At 42.4% G+C, this 22013-nt stretch overlaps 1 protein-coding gene across 1 annotated transcript in view; it reads left to right on the top strand.

The window, feature by feature from the left end:
• Positions 1–22013, top strand: part of LOC147727114 (spindle assembly abnormal protein 6 homolog) — a 574453-nt gene that overhangs the window by 294491 nt on the left and 257949 nt on the right. The window contains exons 10-11 of the mRNA XM_086961156.1: positions 8706–8795; positions 8875–9054. Coding sequence (XP_086817282.1) covers positions 8706–8795; positions 8875–9054 — 270 coding nt within the window. The remainder of the gene's footprint in view (positions 1–8705; positions 8796–8874; positions 9055–22013) is intronic.

The following is a 22013-nucleotide window of genomic DNA, read 5'->3' as shown; positions in this document are numbered from 1 at the left end:
TCTCCAGCCTTGTTATGTCTCTCAGTCTGATCATAAGGCACATTGATGGTGCGATCCCCTAAGTGAAGAATTAACATGAATTCCCAAAGATCCAGTCAAGTTGCTTTGGTAAAAATATTTAGTTTGCTGATGTCTTGGCTCAGTTCATTTAATGAAAACAATCCAAATCGTAGAGCAAGATAGTGGATCGAGACTGCCGCCCGGAGCACAGCTAAATGACGGATCCAGCCGCTGTTTAGTGCTAAATGCTGTAGATACGCTATTAAAGTTGCCCATCGCGCTGATCACGGAAAACATTGCTGGTTTACCTGGAATACTCTGGGTAGACTGCTCGAGGTGTAAAACCGGGCGCATATCGAATGTGGCGGCTGTTCGGTAGCCGACTCAGACGGCTGCTTCCTTCGGTGCGGCTAACCTCGTCAGATCCGAGTAGCTGGTTTGCGTTCGGCTGGTCGAGCCTGAGGACCACCCACGGGGCTTCACGCTCCTTTCCTGAAGCAGCAGCACGCCCTATGGTGCCGAAAAACGCCCCAAGGAGCACCTGAGCTGGGAGAACCACTGGCACCAACAGGACAGTCGAGGAGCAAGCTACTGATGGGGTCGAATCGGCGGAACCCGGGGGCGAAAAAACTATGGGGAGAGTTGAAAAAACAGGATCGCAACTGGTAAGCCGCTTCTACGCTTACCACTGCTCAGTAAAGTAGCTGAATCCCTTGTTTGTAACACACAAAATGCTTTAACTGTGGGCGCCCTTCAGGAGTGCGTATTGGAGATAGTCGTACAAAGGACAGCCCCTGATCTATCCTGCAACACTGTAGCTGCTACTACTACTAAAAGAGGTAAAAATGCGGCTACTATAGCTTCAGCCCCCAAAGGGGGAACAGGGACAGAGCTCCATGTATTGGCAGAGGGTTTAACTAATCGGCTGCTGTTGCCTTTGGATTCTATTCCTCATACAGAGCCCCAGAAGAGACAGGTACAAGAAGACAAGCCCCTAGGGGAGAGCCCATTGATCTCGGTAACAGAGAATTTACTGCTATCCCCAGATTGTACTGCGGCACCGGTACCGGCATCGCCCCCAAAAGTTTTCGATACCAAGTCGATTCTGGGTGACGATGAAACAACTGGCGAAATAATGGAAGAAGTTGCGGAGACGGATACTATTGAGGGGATAGATACGGATGAAGAATATGTAGATTATCTGGACTCTACAAGCTGTTCACCTTCGAGCGTAAATAAAATTGCTGGTATAAAGAAAGGAAGAGGCAAACCTAAGAATAAGGTGAAAAAGATAACCAGTAAACCGAAAGTCTCCGCCTCAATGGACAGTGTTATCGCAGAAAATAGCCCTCTGCGGAAATGGGTGCAAACGAAAGGGGGTGTAAAATGTATGGCCTGACGGTTCTCTGGAAATAGCCCCACCGAAGTAGCTTTAATCTCTGACAAAATGGATAAGTCTGACAAGACTATGCTTAAGCCTTATACAAAGCCACTAGAGGTGGGTCAACCGGTGGTTACAGTCCCTACAACGACCTCTACCGCCACCCCAGCTTCACCCCCTGCTACGACTATTGCTTCAGCCTCAACTTCGACCTTAGTTCCTGTCTTTGCTCCTGTCTTAACACCGTATTCAACAGTAACATCAGTTTTAATTACGCCTCAGGTGCTTATACCTAGACTCTTGATAGTGGAACCAGTAATCCACCTAATTCGCCCTCAGCTCTTGTACAGCCCAGTAAAATTATGGTGATGGGTAACCAAGAGGAAATTCCATCATCATCCTCACTTAGTTTGATTTTGCGACTTCTTAATGAGCAAAGGCAAGAGGCCCAAGAACATTATCATCAGATGCGAGAAGACAATAGTAAAACACAGTCTTCGCTACAGGAGATGGCTGGTAAATTGGGCTGCATGTCTCATGAGGTCAAAGAGCTACAGCAAAGAGTTGTTGATACTGAAGATAGATCAACCCATACAGAAGCTACTGTTAATAGACACGAGGCCCAGATCAAGATTATGCAGGCCAAACTCGAAGACATGGAAAATCGGAAACGCCGACAGAATCTTCGATTATTTGGGATTGCGGAAGGGGCCGAGGAAGTTGATCCAAGGGCATATATTGCACAGCTACTTCAGAAGGCATTTCCCGACCTTTCTGATTGGGATTGGGACTCACAGATACAACGAGCACATAGGATACCAATGACACAAAAAAATAAGGGGGGCCAATATCCTCGCCCATTTTTGATCAACATAGGAAACTTTTTGCCGAGACAAGCCATTTCATTAAAGGCAAGACCTAACACTCCAGTCTCAACAGACTCTGTTACTTTTTTGTGCGTTCGGATTTAAGCAAATCCACAATGGAGAGGCGGTGGAAACTGCCCCAATTTATTGATCCGATAAAGGCCCTGGGTGGACAAGCCTTTTTACAGGAACCAGCAAGACTAAAAATCTTTAAGAATGGCCGTACCCATTTTTTTCTGGATGAGAAAGAAGCAGAACAAGCTGTATTTGACTGGCAAATGGAGGCTGCAGACAAGAGGGCGACATAAACGATATTTTCACTTGCTACGCGGATTTATTTTTCTATTCCCTTTTTTTTTTTTTTAGAACCGACCAGAAAGATGCTTGGTTAATTACATTTTTTTTTTTTATTAATTGCGATTAAAGGAGAATAATACTCGCTCTGAGGACTTTGAAAACTGGTCAGAAAGATGGTTTGATAATGGATAATGATTTCAATTCTAAAATGAATGGGGGTTTGAGCTCCCATTTTATTTATTTGTTGGCTTTCTCTTTTCTTCAATACATATACCTTTTTCCTTCTTTCTTGCTTTCTTCAGGTTTTGGTAGGATTGGTTGTGCAACAGTGGTAAATTCAAGATAGCACTAGCACTAGCACTGGCAGGATCCCCGGAGCTGTGACTCTGTATAGTTGCCCAATCAGCGGCAGCTAGGTCCAATGGGGAGGTCTCCTCTGAGGGTTAAGGGTGGTTTTTTTGGGGGGGGGTTCGAGCGAGGGTAGAGGGTGGGTGTTGGGGAGGGGGGGAAGTAATTGGGGTAAAAAATGCATCACAAGGTTAACCAGTCTAGAGATAATGTATAGCGAGGATTATTTGTTTGAATTTTTCAAAGCTGAGAATATAATTCGTATAAGATGTATCAACTAAGATGCCTGGCATGGAATGTGGCGGGTTTGAATAGTAGGAATAAGAGAAGATTAGTGTTTGAAGACCTAAAAATGTATAATCCACATATAGTCGTAATTTCTGAGACACACATTGCATATAAAGACCGAAACTTACTTAAACAATTGGGGTAGGATGTTTTAGTATGCACTGATTTAAATATTTCAATACGGGGTAGCTATTTTAAAACAAAGGCAAGTCAGAGCAGAAATTGGTAAAACTTTGTTGATAAAGCGGGTAGATGGGCCATTGCCCAGTTGATACTTGAAGGTTGTGAATATACATTTTGTGGCATTTATGCCTCAAACATAGACTAACCAAAAATTGTTGATCAAGTCAATATGGAGTTGCTCGGCTGGGAGGGAGAGCACATAGTAATGGGGGATTTTAATTGTATAATGAACTATAGTATAGACACTACTAAGCGGGGGCGTTTCAAAGAATGCGGAAGACACGGGCTGCTATTATTGATCTTGCTCGTATTCATGCCATAAAGGACGCATGGTGGCATTTATATCCTAGCACAGCTGGTTATACGTATTACTCTGCTGCACACAAACTATGCTCGCGTATAGATATGGCTTAGGTATCGGACAGGCTTCTTGAATCAAGCACTATGGTAATCTGCCCGAGAGTTACCTCTGATCACAATCCTATTCTGTTATCTTTTAATGTAGCAGCAGGGAGACAAGGTCCTAGGTCGTTTTCATTCCCCAGATATCTATTTCTAAATTCAGACTTTTTAAGACAATTAAAAGATCATCTGAAAGAATTTGTTAGCATAAATACCGATTTGACATCACCATTATTAGTCTGAGATGCCTGCAAAGCCAGCATACGGGGTTTCGCACAACAATTTATATGGAGACAAAACAAGAAACGTAAATGCCAAGATGAGAAAACTATTGCTAATATAACATCGATCGAGAATCAATTAGCCGATGCATTACTCCTAGGGTCGGTAAGAGTAGAAGAATTGGGTCACAATTTAATAGAATTAAAATCTGCCCTTAAAAATACTTTTAGGGAAAAAATTATTGCTAAATTAAAAAATATATCAATTGTCACAATATGAAAGTGGCAAAAAGATAGGTAAGATACTGGCATATAAGGTAGCTGAGGATAGGGCCAAAATTACTATAAAAGAAATAAAGGGGGCTAATTACCAGACATACAACCACCCTAAAATGATTCTGCAACAATTTGATAAGTACTATCAATTGCTTTACACTCCCCAGAAGCAGATAGTTAAAGAGGAGATACAAAGATATATCTCTCTAAGCAGAATTAAAAGTATGGGGGAAGAATATTCAGATGCACTAACGGATGACATTACAGGAGCAGAAATTAGATCAGCTACTAACTCCTTACCAGCCGGTAAAGCGACAGGGGAAGATGCGATACCTATGGAAATATACGAAACATGCATGGAAGAACTGATTCCATTATTCTCTCAGGTTATCCACTTTATTGGGGCAGGGAAAAAAGCTCCTAAATCTTGGAACTCTACACTATCATTTTTTTCTTGAAAAAAAATAAACCAGCTGATGATTGTGGGTCTTACAGATCAATTTCACTTATAAATAATGATGCTAAAATATTTGCTAAGATCCTAGCAACACGGCTGGCACCATTATTGCCGGGATTGGTTTCACCCCAACAACATGGGTTCATTTTAAAAAGGGATACTAGTGTCCACATTAATATGGCTGTGATGGCGTTCGATGTGGCTCAGGTGGAGTCAACCCCACTCGGTATGATATTATTAGATGCAGAGAAGGCATTTGACCGAGTGGGGTGGGACTTCCTCTGGGCTACTTTATTGGCATTCGGTATTAAAGGCCATTTTTTAAACTGGATTCAGGCCTTCTATGACAATCCGTCTGCCAAAATTAGCTATTTAGGGGAGTGTTCTCCTATTTTTCCAAAACGACGAGGTACTCAACAAGGGTGTCCTCTTTCACCCCTGCTATTTGCATTAATAATGGAACCTTTTATATCAGCCTTGCAGAACCAACCTCAGATTGCCCCTTTCACTTTTGGTACAGGTTCACTTAAAATAACTGCTTACGCGGATGATATCGCAATATACTCTATAGAGGTTTCTGAAGCTATGAAGGGTATTATATTGGAAGCAAAAAGATTTGGAGCGGTCTCCGGTTATAGGCTTAATACTAATAAGACCCAAATCATTATGAATTATAAATCTTCGATTACTATCCAGGGAGTATGTGAGGCTGCTACCTATTTAGGAGTTATAATTTCTGCTAAAATAAATGAAATATCTGCTTTAAATTATGAGGTGCTACTTAAAGAAACTGCCACTTTACTTAAAAAATGGCATAAGATGCCTTTAAGTATTATAGGTCGAATAAACATTGTTTAAATGAAGATCCTGCCCAAATATCTTTATTTGTTCCGTTCCATGCCTTTACGGGTGGATAATCTTTATTTTAAACGTTTAGATGGTATCCTTACTTCCTTTATTTGGGGATACAAAAATGCTTGCCGAGCTATCGCTCTATTAAAACTTCCATTTAACCAGGGTGGTCTCGACTTCCCAGATTTTAAGCTTTATTTTTGGTCGACTTGTGACTCGTTTCCACAGTTTGTTGAATTCCACTGATGGTTTTTTTACATAAATTTATGCTGGGGGAGGATTCCAATATGTTTCTTTATAGACTTAATGACCCAAACTACTTCAAATGGGTAAAATTCAAGACGGCGCGGGATACTATTAGTATTTGGCGCACTCTTCTCACTAAATGCCAAACTTCACTGTATCATTATAGAACTCCCTTATGGGGGAACCCTGGTTTTCCTGAAATCTTTCACGATCAAGCTGGTAAATACCTATTCCGCTCGGGCATAGAAAAGCTAGGTGATCTGTATGATCATAATGGTTTTCTAACATTCGAAAAACTGAAGGATTGTTACTGTCTCACTGAAGGGGCTCGGTTTAAGTACTATCAGATTCGGGATTATTTTGTACGCAAGTTAAGTCTTATGATTATCTCTGACTCTGATATATGGAATTGTATATATACAGAAAAAAGAGGTCACTGATCAGCATAGGGTATAAAATTCTCAGTGCTTTCAGGAACGATGATTGCTTGAAGCTAGCAGAGAAGTGGGGTAGGAAATTGGATACTGACGTATCATCAAATCATCAAATATGATATTTACCACTCAACAGTATAAGCCGCTCTGCGCCCTCTTCTAGTCTTCGGCTCCAACAATATAAAACTATATGTCAGCTTTATTACACTCCAGAGAGAATATCGAAATGGACATCGAATAATAGTAATTATGATCGCACAAAGTGCCCAGAATGCGACCAAAGGGCAGCTGACCTTAGCCATATGTTTTTTACATGTCCAGAATTAACTGAATTTTGGGAGGGAGTTATGAAAGTTCTTTCTGAGAAACTTGCACGCCCAATTCCAATCACTGCTTTAGATGTGCTGGTGGGCGGATTCAGTGGGACCGGGTGCCAAGTCGATTTAATGAATATTTTAATTTCCTGTGCCAGATTAACAATAGCTCGGGTTTGGATACCACAAAACTCACCGACAACTTTGAAGTGGTGGAGGGTGGTCAAGGATACTTATGATATGGAACACGCCCTGGCACAAACAATGGGAATTCAATCAATGCGGAAAATGGAAAAAATTTGGGGATCAATAATCTAAATTTTCTTTTCTTATTCTTTATCTACCATTTTTACTTTGCTAACTCTTCAGCTTTTTTTCCCCTTTTCCCTTTTTTTTCCAAATAAATTGTATTGTATTTTGTTTCCCTGATATTGTGTTTTCTTTGTGATGCCAATAAAAAATTATTAAAAGAGCTGCCCTTGAGAGGTCGAAGGGTGAGATTCTCACGAGTTTCTCAGGCAAGTCTGTTGCTAACACTGATTTAATGCCATAGCTTTTGGACTCGGGGATTTCAGCACATGCGCAGTCGCGGGACCCAAGATGGAGCAACATTTTACTTGATTGGTCCAAACACAAGCTAATAGCAAAGTCGAAAAGAACAGTTTTAGAACAAAGAATAACTGAATGCACTACATACCACTTATCTCTACTCTATTCCCATTACTTTATTTTAACTACAGCATTAGGAATTTAGCAGAACAAACATTTTAGTAAAAGCAGCAATGCAAGCCTTAGCATGTGAAAACATATAGCAGCCATCTTTAGATCTAGTGCTCAGAAGCAAAGATTTCCCACCAAAGCAGAGAATACATCACATCACGTGAGTGTGACAGACTCATGTGCAGAAAAGTTCCCACATTGTGATGGCCATTTTAGGACACTCAAGTTACGGTTAGTAAAGACAATTGGAAAGCTTCCCCTAGATACTAGTAATGTTGTGTGGTGCATTATTAGTAAGACAATACATGTTTATTAGTGCATTACGTTTTATTTCGAGAGGTTAGAATCCGAGCAAGTCTCTTTACGAGTGAAACCTTGCTCCATCATTATGCAACAAATAGTTTTAGTAGATGAGCCTGTTTTACTTGCCATGGCAAAAAATCTGATACCCATCTATATTTATTTTTTACAGTTGCTCTGAGGTGCTGCCTAAAACAAGGATACAAAGCAGTGATGGCACACACTTTCTTTTAAAAATACCTATTTTATTTTAGACCCATTCTGTATAAGTGTGGGAAAAAGTGCCATGAACTCATTCTGTCAGTTCTCAGTGGCTCTATGGTTGATTAGGGCCTGACTAAATCCCTTGTACAACATGACAACGCTATTTTCTAGTCCGGTCTCTTAACCGTGATCAACTCTTTAGAATCAGTGTATCAGTACCCAGAGTTTAGCTCATTGCAGTGACCTTTCCTTTTGGATCATTCTGGTTGATTATTGAGGTATTTAGGCCATAGTTAAATCCAGTAGTAGGTATTTCTGTCAAAGCAAAACCAAGGATTATATGAATTTAAGAAAACTTTCGGGAGGCACCAAACGCATCACATAAAACAGTCAAAATGATATGCTCTTAATTATTGATGTATTTCCTTATTCAAACGAACTCCAAGATTATCCGTGCAAAATAACTGACACAGGTTTTGCAGTAACACCAGAAACGTTTTCAAGGCTTCAGAATTCCTAATCTAATTGTTCTATGAAAGTTAGTGATATTCCTTTGTTAAAATTATAAAAGTCCTATGTTATTCTGAAACAACTTCTTGCTTTCTTCGTCTTTACAAATAGATTTTTTTCTATAAAAGTCTTATTTTGCATAAACGTCTAGCTTATCGTCTTAAATTAGGTTCAGTGCTAAGTATTTTCCATGCATTTATTAACAATATTTAGACCTCATCAGTGGAGTTTTGTTACCAAGCTATCATACATAACCTTTGTGAATATCCCATTATAGTAAATTGCATCAAAGTTGATTGCCTATTTTTCCTCATATGTTTCTGTTTTTTGCTTCTCTGTGTTGGAATCAAAATAAACAAACGTTACTGAATTAAATTCTCATTTGATAACATGGTGTATGTTTCAGAAACGGTTGGAGGACTCCCTGGAACAAAACCAGCTGCATGCTGGAAAGCTTGAAACAACTGTGAAGTCCCTTTCTGAAGAACTTCTCAAAGTAAGGTGATTGGCTAACTGATAGTTTGGATTTTATGGATTTCCATTTGCATAAAGTAACACTGTCACTCCTTATACAGGCTAACGAGATAATAAAAAAGCTCCAGGGTGATATGAAGAAGTTAATGGAAAAGATAAAGCTGAAAAATGCAGTAACAATGCAACAAGAGAAACTATTAGGAGAAAAAGAACAAGCATTACAAAAGGAGATGTCTGAACTAAGTAATGTAAAACATACTCTTAGTCAAAAGGCAGAGGAGGTAAGACTACTTTTACCAGCAAATATTATGTGTGAACTAGAATTGGAACTTGGGCTGAATTGGAAGTTAACCAAAGATAGATAGCATGTAGAATTTAATATCTGCTTCCTAGACTAGACTGGTGGCGTCATTTATCTTACTGAAACAGACATTTCAAAGCCTAATATTTGCCCTTTATAGGATTGAGAATGAACATTTGTGTATATTTTATATATTTGTATGGATTGCTTCCAAGAGCACAGATTGGATGAAGTTCCTTTCTTGATATGTGTTTTAACTATTGATGACTAGATTAACTCAAATCCATCCAGTGAGCTATTGAAAATGAAAAATATAGTGACATGCAGGCACACACCGGCCAATTCAGTTGACTCATAAAAACGTAACATTTTCAATAAAATGAACAATTTGACACTTGGAGGCTCAATAATTCTTTTCTGGTCTAAAATCCTTGACCAGCCATGGTTATTATTTAATATTCCTTGGAACATTTAGATGAACTTCATTTATTACCTAATGATGATTAAAATATTAATTGAACTGATTTTATATCTCCTCTCTTGATCTAACGAACAATGTGATAGGCAAGGTCCTCTCTGTTTTAAGACAGGCTGATCTGTTTATCGTAAAAGCACGGCTATTGCCTCGGCCATATAAAGGGTGGGTAGAAAAAAACATATTATGATTATAAAAAATCTGCCTGTATGTACAGGTTCACAGCACTCCAACTAAATACATTTTTGCCTTATCCTTTAACTTATGTTAGCTTATTTACAATTACTCAAATGTCACCCGAGTTTACATTTCTATTCTGAGACCTCAGACTCATCTTAATGTTGGGTATTTTCCACCCTTCAGGTATTAGCTGTTGCATAGATAAAATATATTTTTTAAGTGAGGCAGTAAAAATCCAAGCTCATTAAACCTCTTCCAGCTGCTACCAAATACATCATTGCTTTTCTTTGTCTCCCAAATATGGGTCTGATTTTGAGTTTGGAGATCAGTTTACTCCATCACAAATGTGACAGATGTCCCATCCGCTGTATTATGAGTTCATTACATCTAGGGCTCCCAGCTTTATGTATTTATTTTTTTACCATTCCATTGGTATTTATCAATATTTATTTTGTGTTTTGAGAATAGTTGGGGGTCATAAAATGGTATATTTTCACATTTATTGAATTGATAGACAAGCACTCATACTGCAATACCAGTCTCGCTTTAGCAAACAAAGCAGCCAAATAAAACTAAACCCTACCACCACAGGTAAATATTAACATTATACACCAAAAACAAAGCTAACCCCCTCTACAAATGCTAGAGGTCCGAGATAAGGGAGAAGAAAATCTATATTATAGAGCATGTTCCCACTTGGCCTGTATTTCTTCTCAGATGCCTTACTAGTGCTGTTGATTCTGATCCTTAAATAGAATAGTGCTATATGCAAAATCTTTTTACAAGCCTTGTTTATTATTGTTTCTTATATTTTGTCATATTCATTGATCTCCCTATACACATCTTATAAAACAGTTCTACGAGTACATTTGACCTATTCCTTCCATGTATGGTGACTCAAACCTGCTTTCATATTAAAGAAAATATTTAGTTTTATCATAAAATCTGGAAATAAATCTGAAAAAAGACCTTTAACAACAATCCACTCACTCCTACAAATATCAGAATCATTACCTATCATACAGTACATTCATACTCTGACCCCCAATTCTACACATACATTGAGCAACCAACAACGGTAAAACTGTTTTTATTTGTATCCTTAGAGACAGTGTGGGCAGGAAAAAAATTTCCACGAAAATAAAGTGAAAGACAGGTTTGTGTCACAGTATAAGGAATAGTTAAAATGTACTTGTAGAACTGTTTAATGAGATGTATATACTGAGATCAATGATTATAACAAAATATAATAAAAATGAATAACCATGGTCTGTAAAATGATTTTGCATATGTAGCACAAATTTATAAGGGGAGCCAAACCAACAGCACTAGTAAGGCATCTGAGAAGAAATACAAGTCAAGTGGGAACGTATTCTATATTATACATATTAACATTATATTCATAAAAATGTCAACATAGGCCTGTATTTAAGGAAATATCATCCTATTTTTTAACTCCCCATGCTGTCTATCTGCTCATCGTTTGCTGTGGAACTTATGAAGGACACCATGGAGAGTCATTCAAAAGAAGCAACATTTTCTATATTTTACCACTTTAAAAAATAAATACACACCGGAAACAGATTGTTTTCTGTCTGTATTTATCTGAAAAAATCAATAAAAATGGAAATCTTATATCCTATGTCACTTGCAATAATGTAATGTATGTGGTCTTGTAAAGCGCACTGCTGCCCTGAGGCGTTGTGGCGCTGTAGACCGCTGGGGAACCCGTCCTGGCTATCCCTGTGAGATGGTCCCTACTGGGTATCTCCAAGGTGAAACCAGGCATCCCCGGCGAATGTGGGGGGCCGTTGTAGAGATGAGGCAAGCTAATGCCCAGAGTTGCCGAGTGTGATCCCTGGTTAGAGTAGGCACCGAGGCGAGAATTATCAAGTCCGCTGACCCTGGTCCACGGCCCTGCCGCGTCGGGAATTGAACCCTGGTCCTGGGCCATTCTCTGCTTCCGGGTCTGCCGCCTCTAACCAGTGAGCCACACCACAGTTATCCGTCACATTTGTGACAGAGTAATCTGTCTACCAAACTCTAAATCAACACTAATTTGGGTCCTATGTATTTGCAATAGCAGCAGGATCATCCAGAAGATCTTGGTTTGAGATTTATAACTCATAGCGACTCATCAAGTGGCCTAACAAGCATTTCACTGGTCCATTTTGTTTTTAAGAATGTTTCCTTTCTTAAGTAGCAGAATTTGTTGTGTTTGCTGAGACAAAATGTTGAGTAATGTGTGACAATGACTAACTCTGAGCTTGCCAGATAACAAGCCAAATATTGAGCATCTCAATTTCACTTCCTTAAGGGTGAAGTTTTTTTAAAAAAAATGTATTGCACGGTTTTTCTTCATTTTTTTTTTACATGCTTTACAAGACCTTCCATCCCTGTGCGAAATCTGACATCATACTCCTTAGTCTCCAGTCTATGGTGGAGCATAAACAAATTTATAAATAATCAAAACTAACTCCATTGATAATATGATCATATTGACAGTTTTACTTGAAGTGCCTTAACCTTTGAGGTTTGAAACCGTTCTATGAGTGAACTCAAAATTGTATGCCCTTTTATAGACAAACATGGTTGTATTTGTATCTCCCTTAGTTTTGCAAGTTTTGTTTCTGTTCTGAGAAATCTAACACAGTCCTGATAGAAAAAAATGGTGAAGCAAACTACCATCGTGTTAAACATGCCTCCACAGCCTCTCTTTTAGCGCGGTTCATTTGGCACTTATATTTGAATTTTCTCGTGGAGAATCATCTCATTCATAAGCTGTAAAGACAACACAGAGCATGCACCAAATGTGAATAGTTATGTGGCAAATCTGAGTAGTGGTGAAATCTAAGGGTCAAAATATTACAAAGTATAGGTTTTCATACCTCCTAAGCTGTAGGGAACTAGCTTGCCATTGCTATGAGTCAAAGGAGTCCAAAAATGTTAATGGATTCAATTGTGAGAGATTATTCTTTGTTTCTGTCCGGCAGCTATTTCTAAACAGCAAATGACACTGCAGAGCCATGCGCAACTGCAAACAAGGTCCGACCCTTTCTTGCAATGATCATCATCCACACCATCTTTAGAACTTCTTCACACTTTAGAACTCTGTTCCTACAACGCTAAGAAAAATCATATCCATGTACAGAATCATTGATCAGGACCCTATCATTCACTCTAATCTTCAGGCCTTTCACTGATCCTCTCTTGTTGGTGAATTTACTCTTACACACCCCGTCCCAAAAATTCAGAAATATGATGAAAGCCACATTGAAAACAAGAGCAGGATAAGGTTAAATTTAAGTGGGTATCTCAGTCAGCAATGATCTTAAGTTTTGCAAGTCCACTCAGAAGAAATGGTAAAGAAATCAAACGGTATTTAAATATGTTCCCAAAAACAGTGTTACCTAGATAATTTCAAACATTCTGAGCATGCTTTAATGCGATATATCGGTGCCTGCAGCTCCGACCTTGTCTGCATACTAAAAGAAGCCCATCAGACACAAGAGAATGATGAGTTTTTCTTGCCTTACCTTTTCTAAGACCACTGCAAACCTTTCCACCACATGCAAGAAAGATTATTCCTCAACTGTTAAAATCCAATGATACTATGGCTCACAAGATCAGCATAGATGTCATTCAATACCAAAGACTAGAGTGACTAGGCACAGTAATAACTGGATGAGTGTGTGAATATTAAAAGAAGATGTGGCAAGGGAGACCAGTTATCCATTTACAACTTTCCCACCCCAAGCATATTGACCTCTGCCATTTTCTGACTACCTGATCATCTTTCTTGTTCATCAATCTATGCACTTTTTAATTCATTGCTTTCAACCATAAATGCACTTGCCCAGACATTCATCCATCCAGCGTGTCCATCCTTACATTCACTTGCCTACTTATCAACCCATGCTTTTAATCACTTAACATTTCACTCAATGAAGAATTCATTCACATATCATATATGCACCCAATCTTATACTCATCATCCATCCACTATTTAATTCATTCTTGACAATCTTCACAACCAAATATACAAATTAGTCAATTGATGAACATTGATTTGCATGGGTGTCTTTTATGAGAAATGTGTGACACTGTTTCTGAAAAATCCAAATAACCACTGAAATTGTTCATTTAAGGACAGCCTCACAATCAATTGCTGCTCCTACAATGTACTGCCTATGCCATCACAAATAATGTAGATGATGTAACTGGTAAAATCACATCTCACCTTACAACACCTTACGATTGACACCTTGGAAGTCATTCTGTGCCTGTGTTGTTATAGGTTCTTCCTTATATTGTCGTATGGTATCATCCAGTGCTTAATTTGTAAGAAAGTAAGTACCAGGGTCCTTGTCAGAAAGCCACTAAAGCTTGCACCACCCTTTGGCCCTGTCAGCGTTGCCAATGACATGACAAACACAGCTATATTACACTCCTACAAGTGTAACAATTCAGACTATTGATTGTCCCCAAAGCTATAAGAGTGACTTAGTTGGTAGGTATCGAGTCATTTTAATGTATTTTAAATTAATAAGCAACTGTAGTTGTGCTTCTCTCTAAATTAGACAAGCAGTACCCCCATGTGGCAGATTGTCATAATTATCCAGTATTAGGGGTGTCTTTCATAGATTCACATGCCTGAATCATTCCCCGTCGCCGAGACGGGAGCCTCCGGTACATAAAAATGTAATGTCTCATAGACATACATAGAGAAAATAGGCCTAAGGGTCTCCCCTTAGCAGCCTTTCCTTGTCCTTATGCAAAAAGGACCAAACTCTCATAGTCAGCCAATCAGCTCCGACCTCCCTCTAGAACCTTCCTGGGAGGAGCCTCAGTCCCTCATATTTTCTACCGCACGTTGTGCTAGGGAGTCTCCAGCCTGAGCTCTCCTCAGGATTCCTTCAAAATCATCTACTTTCCTTTGGAAGTGATTTCTTCACTCTACAATCTCGTCAGGGATTACTTCAGTCCACTTTGTTTGCAGTAAGTGTTTTCTTTACACTGACTTCTACAATGTCCGAATCCCAGAAGAAAGCCCTTTTCAGGGCCTGCTCTTCATTTGGGAAGAAAAGGCTCCATGTGGAAGATAAGCATGCCCTGTGCTTATATTGCCTTTATCCAGACCACGTCCCTGCAGACTGCAGAATATGTTGGTCTTTCCCTAAAAAGATCGTAAGGGACAGGGAAGGTCGCCTTCTCATCTGGCTTGACAGGCTTAAGGACAGAGACACTCTGGAATCTTCAGAGGGCAGTGTTTCTAAGACCTCAGAAGTCTCTCAGAAGAGGCCAAGGGCAACTTCCCCTGGCCCCTCAGACACTCCTCCTAAGAAGGCACAAAAGAAGTCTTCAGAGGCAAGATCTACGACATCTTCAGTGTCTGTCAAAGATGCCCAGACCTTTAAGAAGCCTGCTCAGTCATCTACCAGACATGCCCAGAGGACTACCTCAGTGACAACCACTGTGTCGACGACGACAGCGTCGGCTCCTTCACCGTCGACGACGACAACTCCATCATCGTCGTCAGCAGGTAGACCTATTTCATCTGTTATACTGCTGAAATAGTCGTCGACGACGAAGACCTTGTCGACGACGAAGACTACACCGTCGACGACGACGTCGTCGTTGTAGAGCCCATTGTCGATGACGTCGTCGATGAAGAGCCCATCGTCGACGATCCTGACGACGTAGGCGTCGACGAGGGCATCGACGGCGAAGACGTCGACGACGAAGACATCGACGACGAAGACGTCGACGACGGGCTCGCCGTCGACGAGTGCACCGACGACGACGACATCGACGTCGAGGTCGTCGTCGAGGACCAAGATGCCGTCTACGGAGATACCGTCGACGAAGGCCTTGCCGTCGACGAAGACACCGTCGACGAAGACACCGTCGACGGAGGACTCGTCGTCGACGATGGCACTTTCTGAGCCATGGAAAAAATCCAAGCTCGTAGAAGTGTCGTCTCTCACGCTACCGCCGTCGACGACGCCAGCAACGACCACAGGAACTTCCACATCAAGTTCTGCGCCTAACAAGATTACCAAGCTACATATTACGCCGGAAACCACGTCTCCGAGCTAAGTGGAAATGCAGCCACCTCCAGAACTCTTCCAAAGTGAAGAATCTGAAGAGGATGACCCCCCGGATCCTGCTACTTCCATCTCGGACCTTCATGTCAAATGCCAAAGCACTGACGAAGAACAGGAGGAGTTCACTTACCAAGAACACTCCGTCCACACTAGTGTACGCACGGAAGTCACCCCAATGGTGTGTATTCCGGTCTCTATTGTCAATTACTTGAAATACCTTATTCAAGATTACAAGCAACGCTTCCCGGAAACACCAGCAACGGAAAGCGACAATCAGACTCCTGCAGTAAATAACCCGGCGTCAGCGTCACTCCCGAAACAGTCTCGGCCTCCTCCTCAAACCCACCGTGAGAGAATCCATCCTCAGGTGGTAGTATCGTCAGACGAAGATGAAGACGAGGATGAATTGGAAGAAGGAGAGGTCCAGGAAATACACTCTGCCCATGATGAGGAGGATGAGTATGTCGCATCTTCTCCAGCTTCACCTCAACCACGCCATGCAGATTCGCCACCTGTAGATATTGGCGGCTTCCATAAAATTGTGGAAAGGGCGGCAAAACGGTTCCATATGGTTATGGAATTGACGGAAACTGAATGCTTCCTACACGATTTCAAGGAGCAGACGCAGAAGTCAACGAAATCTATTCCGATAATAGAATTCCTATGGGAGCAAGGCAAGAAACTAATGCTGACACCCGCTTCTGTACCTGCGGTTGTTCCACGCCTGGACAAAAAATACAAAGCCCCACTTACAGCGGCAGCTTGCCTCAATGGACACCCCAAACCAGATTCGGTGGTCACACAGGCGGCCCAGAAGAACTCCCGCAGCCCTTCCTCCCCTCTGTCAGCTCCTCCGGACAAAGAAGGCGGGAAGTTGGACACGATCGGAAAACGATTCACGACAACATCGGCCATGACCATCAAGGTGGCCAACTCCATTGCTCTGTTGGGACGTTACAATCGCCAACTCTGGGAAGACATAGCCCCATATTTGGCTGAACTGCCTGACACAGTCCAAGGTGAAGTCAAGGCTCTGCTTGTAGAGGGTCAAACTTCAGCAGCCGAAATAATTGACTGTGCTATATTGATGCTGCCATGACCGGCTTTCGTCAACTTGCTGGAGCAGCAGTCCTGCGCCGTCAAGGATGGCTTAAAGCGACGTCGTTCTGACAGGAGGTGCAATCAAAAGTGCTAGACATGCCCTTCGACGGCCAGCACCTCTTTGGGGACAAGATCGATGAGGCACTACAAACCATAAAGAAGGACACTGATACTGCCAGAGCCCTGGGTACTTTGCAGACGCGGAACCAGTCCTTCCGAGGCAACAGATCCAGAGGTCAGTCCTCTTATCGAGGTTCCTATCAGAATAGGTCCTCGTATTCCTACAATAACAAAAATCAATACCAGCACAAACAACAACAAGGTCGTCAATCTTCTTACGGAAGATCAAACTTCAGAGGCAAGAATCAAAAGAGACCGATTACTCCAGCCAGTCCAGCCACCCTATCCCTCATTACAAATTGGAGGAAAATTGACCCATTTCCTCACCAATTGGCAACACATCACCACGGACCGGTGGGTTCTCCAAATTATAAGATTCTGCCATTCCCTGGAATTCACCACCATCCCTCCCAAAACACCTCCCCGCAGGCGGACGCACAAACACCTACGCCTGCTTCTCCAGGAAATTTCTGTAATGCTGAAGAAGGGAGCAATCGAGCGGGTTCCAACACCCCTAAAGGGGAAAGGCTTTTATTCCCACTTCTTTCCTGTGCGCCAGAAGGAGAACAAATGGAGGCCCATTCTGGACCTCCGAGCGCTCAACGCTTTCCTCCGGAGCCAATCGTTCAGGATGGTGACGATTCAAGAGATACTAGGCATTCTAGAAAAAGGAGATTTCATGACATCCTTGGATCTCCAGGATGCCTACTACCACATCCCCATCCTCAAGTGTCACAGAAAATTCCTGAGGTTCGAGGTTGCAGGGCAACATTATCAATTCAAGGTCCTGCCGTTCGGCCTCAAATCCGCGCCGCGGATTTTCACGAAGTGCCTTGCACCGGTGGCGGCTTTCCTGCATCAAATGGGTCACCAAGTCTTCCCCTACCTAGACGACTGGCTGGTGAAAGCACCCTCAGCGGAAGGCGCAGCCAAATCCTCCAGCACCTGCACCAGTCTCTTTCAGAGGCTAGGATTAACTCTCAATCTCAAGAAATCCTGCATTATCCCTATGACAAAAATTACCTTCCTCGGGGCAACCTTGGACACAGAGTGCGCAAGAGCCTTCCCCTCGAAGGAAAGGACAGACAAGATATTATCTCTGGCCACGGCTGTGGCGGCAAAGAAAAACCTAAAAGTCCGGACCTACACATCACTCCTGGGCATGATGTCTTCCTGTATACTCCTCATCCCTCACTGCAGACTCAGGATGCGCCCGTTGCAGGAGGCGCTTGCGAGCCAATGGACTCAAAGTACTGGCTCTTTCGAAGACATTGTACGGATAACACCGAAAATATCCAGGAGTCTGGACTGGTGGAGGCGCCGAAAAAATCTAACCGTAGGGCTGCCATTTCTCCTTCCGGCAACACCTCTGGTGATCACCACGGACGCCTCCCTGGAAGGATGGGGCGCTGTCCTCCAGGACCTTTGGATCAGCGGCAAGTGGGACACTCAGGAAAAATAGCTCCATATAAACCTTTTGGAGCTGAGAGCTGTGTATCTGGCACTACAGGCCTTTCTACCACGCATCCAGAACTCCCCGGTGCTCGTCAAAACGGACAACACCACGACGATGCACTATCTCAACAAACAGGGAGGAACGCGTTCGCTCTCTCTATCACGCGAATCGCAGAAGATCTGGAACTGGCTGGTACTACATGGAATCACGCTCAAAGCGGACTATGTACCAGGCAAGGACAATACCATCGCGGACGCCCTGAGCAGGCAAAGATCCCTCTCCCACGAGTGGGAACTGAGCGAAAGCGCACTGACTCACATCTTCTCTCAATGGGGAATCCCAGGAATCGACCTGTTTGCCACCAGGGGGAACGCCAAATGCCCAACTACGCAAGCTGGCATCCCCAACAAGGGTCACTGGGAAATGCTTTTTCCATCGGTTGGTTCAGCGTGTTTGCATACGCTTTTCCTCCATTTCCGATGATCTCGAGGCTCCTCAGGAAGATGAAGGCGGAGCCCTGTACCCTGATCGCCCCGTTCTGGCCGAGACAACACTGGTTCTCGGATCTGCTTCGACTCTCCATCAGGACACCGATTCGTCTGCGACAACACCCGAACCTCCTGACGATGTCCAACGGGCAGGTACAACACCCGAACCTGCAATCGCTCAAGTTATCGGCCTGGCTCCTGAGCACAGAGAGTTCTGTAGCCTGAATATCCCGAAGGAATGCAGAGATGTATTGGCAAAAGCGAGAGCAGACAGTACCAACAAAACCTACTCTCTCAAATGGAAAAGATTCTGCCTTTGGTGTTCAGAACAGGGCCTGCGACCACTGCACGTCACACCTGAGCAGATACTACCATACCTCCTGCATTTGGCACAATCAGGACTGGCACATGCATCCATAAAGGTTCACCTGGCGGCTATCTCAAGGTTCACCAGAACTTTCACAGGACCTTCTCTGTGGTCCAGTAGACTGGTCAAACAATTCCTAAAGGGACTTTATAGGTCCTTCCCGAGGCCTCGGAAGGTCCCTCCGACATGGCATCTCAACCTCGTCCTCAACCAACTCATGAGGCATCCTTTTGAGCCCATTCATCGAGCATCCATCGAGTACATCTCATGGAAAACAGCGCTCTTGCTCGCTTTAACATCTGCCAGGAGAGTAAGCGAGCTACAAGCTCTGTCCATCCAGGAGCCATATATGCAGTTCAGACAGGACAGAGTGGTACTGAGACCGAACACTAAATTCATACCAAAAGTGCCTTCGGACTTTCATCTCAATGAACCGATAGTCCTTAGGTCTTTCTTTGCGAACCCCCTCCACCGCAGCAGAAAGAGCACTACATTCTTTAGATCTCAAGAGATGTCTAAAGTTCTACCTAGATAAAACAAAGACTTTCAGAAAATCTTCACAACTGTTTGTGGCATACAGCAGACCGAGAATGGGTCTGCCCCTCACGAAACAAAGCGCCTCGAGGTGGATCTCCTCGGCGATTGCATTCTGCCATGACAAGGCCGGACGGCCTTTGAACGACCATGTTTCTGCACATTCCACCAGGGCGATGTCTACATCGGCAGCACTGTTCGCTGGAGTGCCGATCTTGGACATATGCAGAGCGGCGATCTGGAAGTCACCGCACACTTTCTCCAGACACTACTGCCTGGATATCGAACTTCAGAAGGATGCAGCAGTGGACCAGGCGGTGCTTCGCCATCTCTTTCAGTGAGGTGAGCCTTCCTACATCCCGCCATCCAGGTATGCACATTCTTTGTTCTTGTGATATTCTGCTCATGCTATCACTCCCATGTCATATGATAATATGTGTATTGTCTAACATGACTGCAGGGCAACTTTGCATCACAAATGTGCATATCTTATTGCTAGCTACTCTGATTCAGGCATGTGAATCTATGAAAGACACCCCTAATACTGGATAAGAAATGCGTTACTTACCTGTAACAGCAGTTATCCAGTATTGGTGTCTTTCATAGATTCACATGCAACCCTCCACTCCTCCCCTGGAAGGACTCACATCCCTCTCTAACAATATTACGCCTACCTAGCTGGGTGCGTACGAAAATCTGAGGGACTGAGGCTCCTCCCAGGAAGGTTCTAGAGGGAGGTCGGAGCTGATTGTCTGACTATGAGAGTTTGGTCCTTTTTGCATAAGGACAAGGAAAGGCTGCTAAGGGGAGAACCTTAGGCCTATTTTCTCTATGTATGTCTATGAGACATTACTTTTTTATGTACCGGAGGCTCCCGTCTCGACGACGGGGAATGATTCAGGCATGTGAATCTATGAAAGACACCAATACTGGATAACTGCTGTTACAGGTAAGTAACGCATTTCGTGCTGGTGTTGACAATTAAGGGCTGGTGCCAAGCATTGTAAACCACCGGCTCAAATTAAGCACTGCATTTCACCATCAACCAAGTACTGCATATATCCACAGTGTAGATGTAATCCACTACACACAGCTTTTGGCGGTATGCTTCCCCTACCTCCTTATAGTACCTAATCATTTTTTATGATTGGGGACTACACATTGCATAATGGCTAGTACAACAGAGTTTTTTTTTTCACAACTAGCAATTCATAGTGTGGCGGTCTGCACACACTTCATAGGGTCTCAGAAAACTCATTTGATGATGGAAGAAAATTCATCCTTTTCCAATGGGATGTGTTTAATAATTGAAATTTGAGTTTCCAGAAACTCTGCAAATCCAGGTTCACAAACTCTGCATGGCTTAATGGTCAGGATATAAAATTGCTTAATTCTTCAAAACCTGCCCCCACCTTTTTGTAGCAGAAATATTCCAAATACCTCTGAATAGATTTGACAGAAAACAACAAACAGGCCATAATATTATTAAAGTACTAGCTTCATGCCAATTTTGGTGTAATTCCATACACCAGTTTTTGCTGCAGCAGAAAACACAATTTTCTAAGGGAACTTGAGTAGGAAATACTTTCCATTAGAATCCACACTTCATATTTCCCCTGGATGGCTATGAACAAAAACTGGCATGCGAAAATACAGCATTTTAGCTAATTACCACAGTTTGTGAAAATTTGTCAAATTACACCTAAGCTAGTAGCAGAAGAAAAATCACTATTTCAAGCAGGAACGTGGACTTAACCTTACCCCTGGCTGTAGTATAAATAATAACTTATACTTGTATCATTGGGGGCATTTAATAGTATTCATGCATCTAATTATAATGCTTTCTGTAAAGAAATACACCTTTATATGTGCTCTCCCCAGATATTGTTTATATGGGGCATATTTTGACACAAGAAACTTCTTGTACTGTCATCAGCCAAGGCACAAAAGAGGTAACTTCACTTGTAGGAAGAAACCTCCACTAATGAACATTCCTCAGTGATGTTCTGTTTACCTCTGTGAAGAGAACATCTCTCAGCGGGGTGGTGGAATATGCTATAGTGTGTCTTAGTTCAGATGTGTACCTGAGGGTTAGCTCTGGTTTCCAAAGA

Source organism: Lissotriton vulgaris, chromosome 3_1 (genome assembly GCF_964263255.1).
Source record: "Lissotriton vulgaris chromosome 3_1, aLisVul1.2, whole genome shotgun sequence".
Taxonomy (NCBI): Eukaryota; Metazoa; Chordata; class Amphibia; order Caudata; family Salamandridae; genus Lissotriton; species Lissotriton vulgaris.
This window is presented reverse-complemented; position numbering and strand designations above follow the sequence as displayed.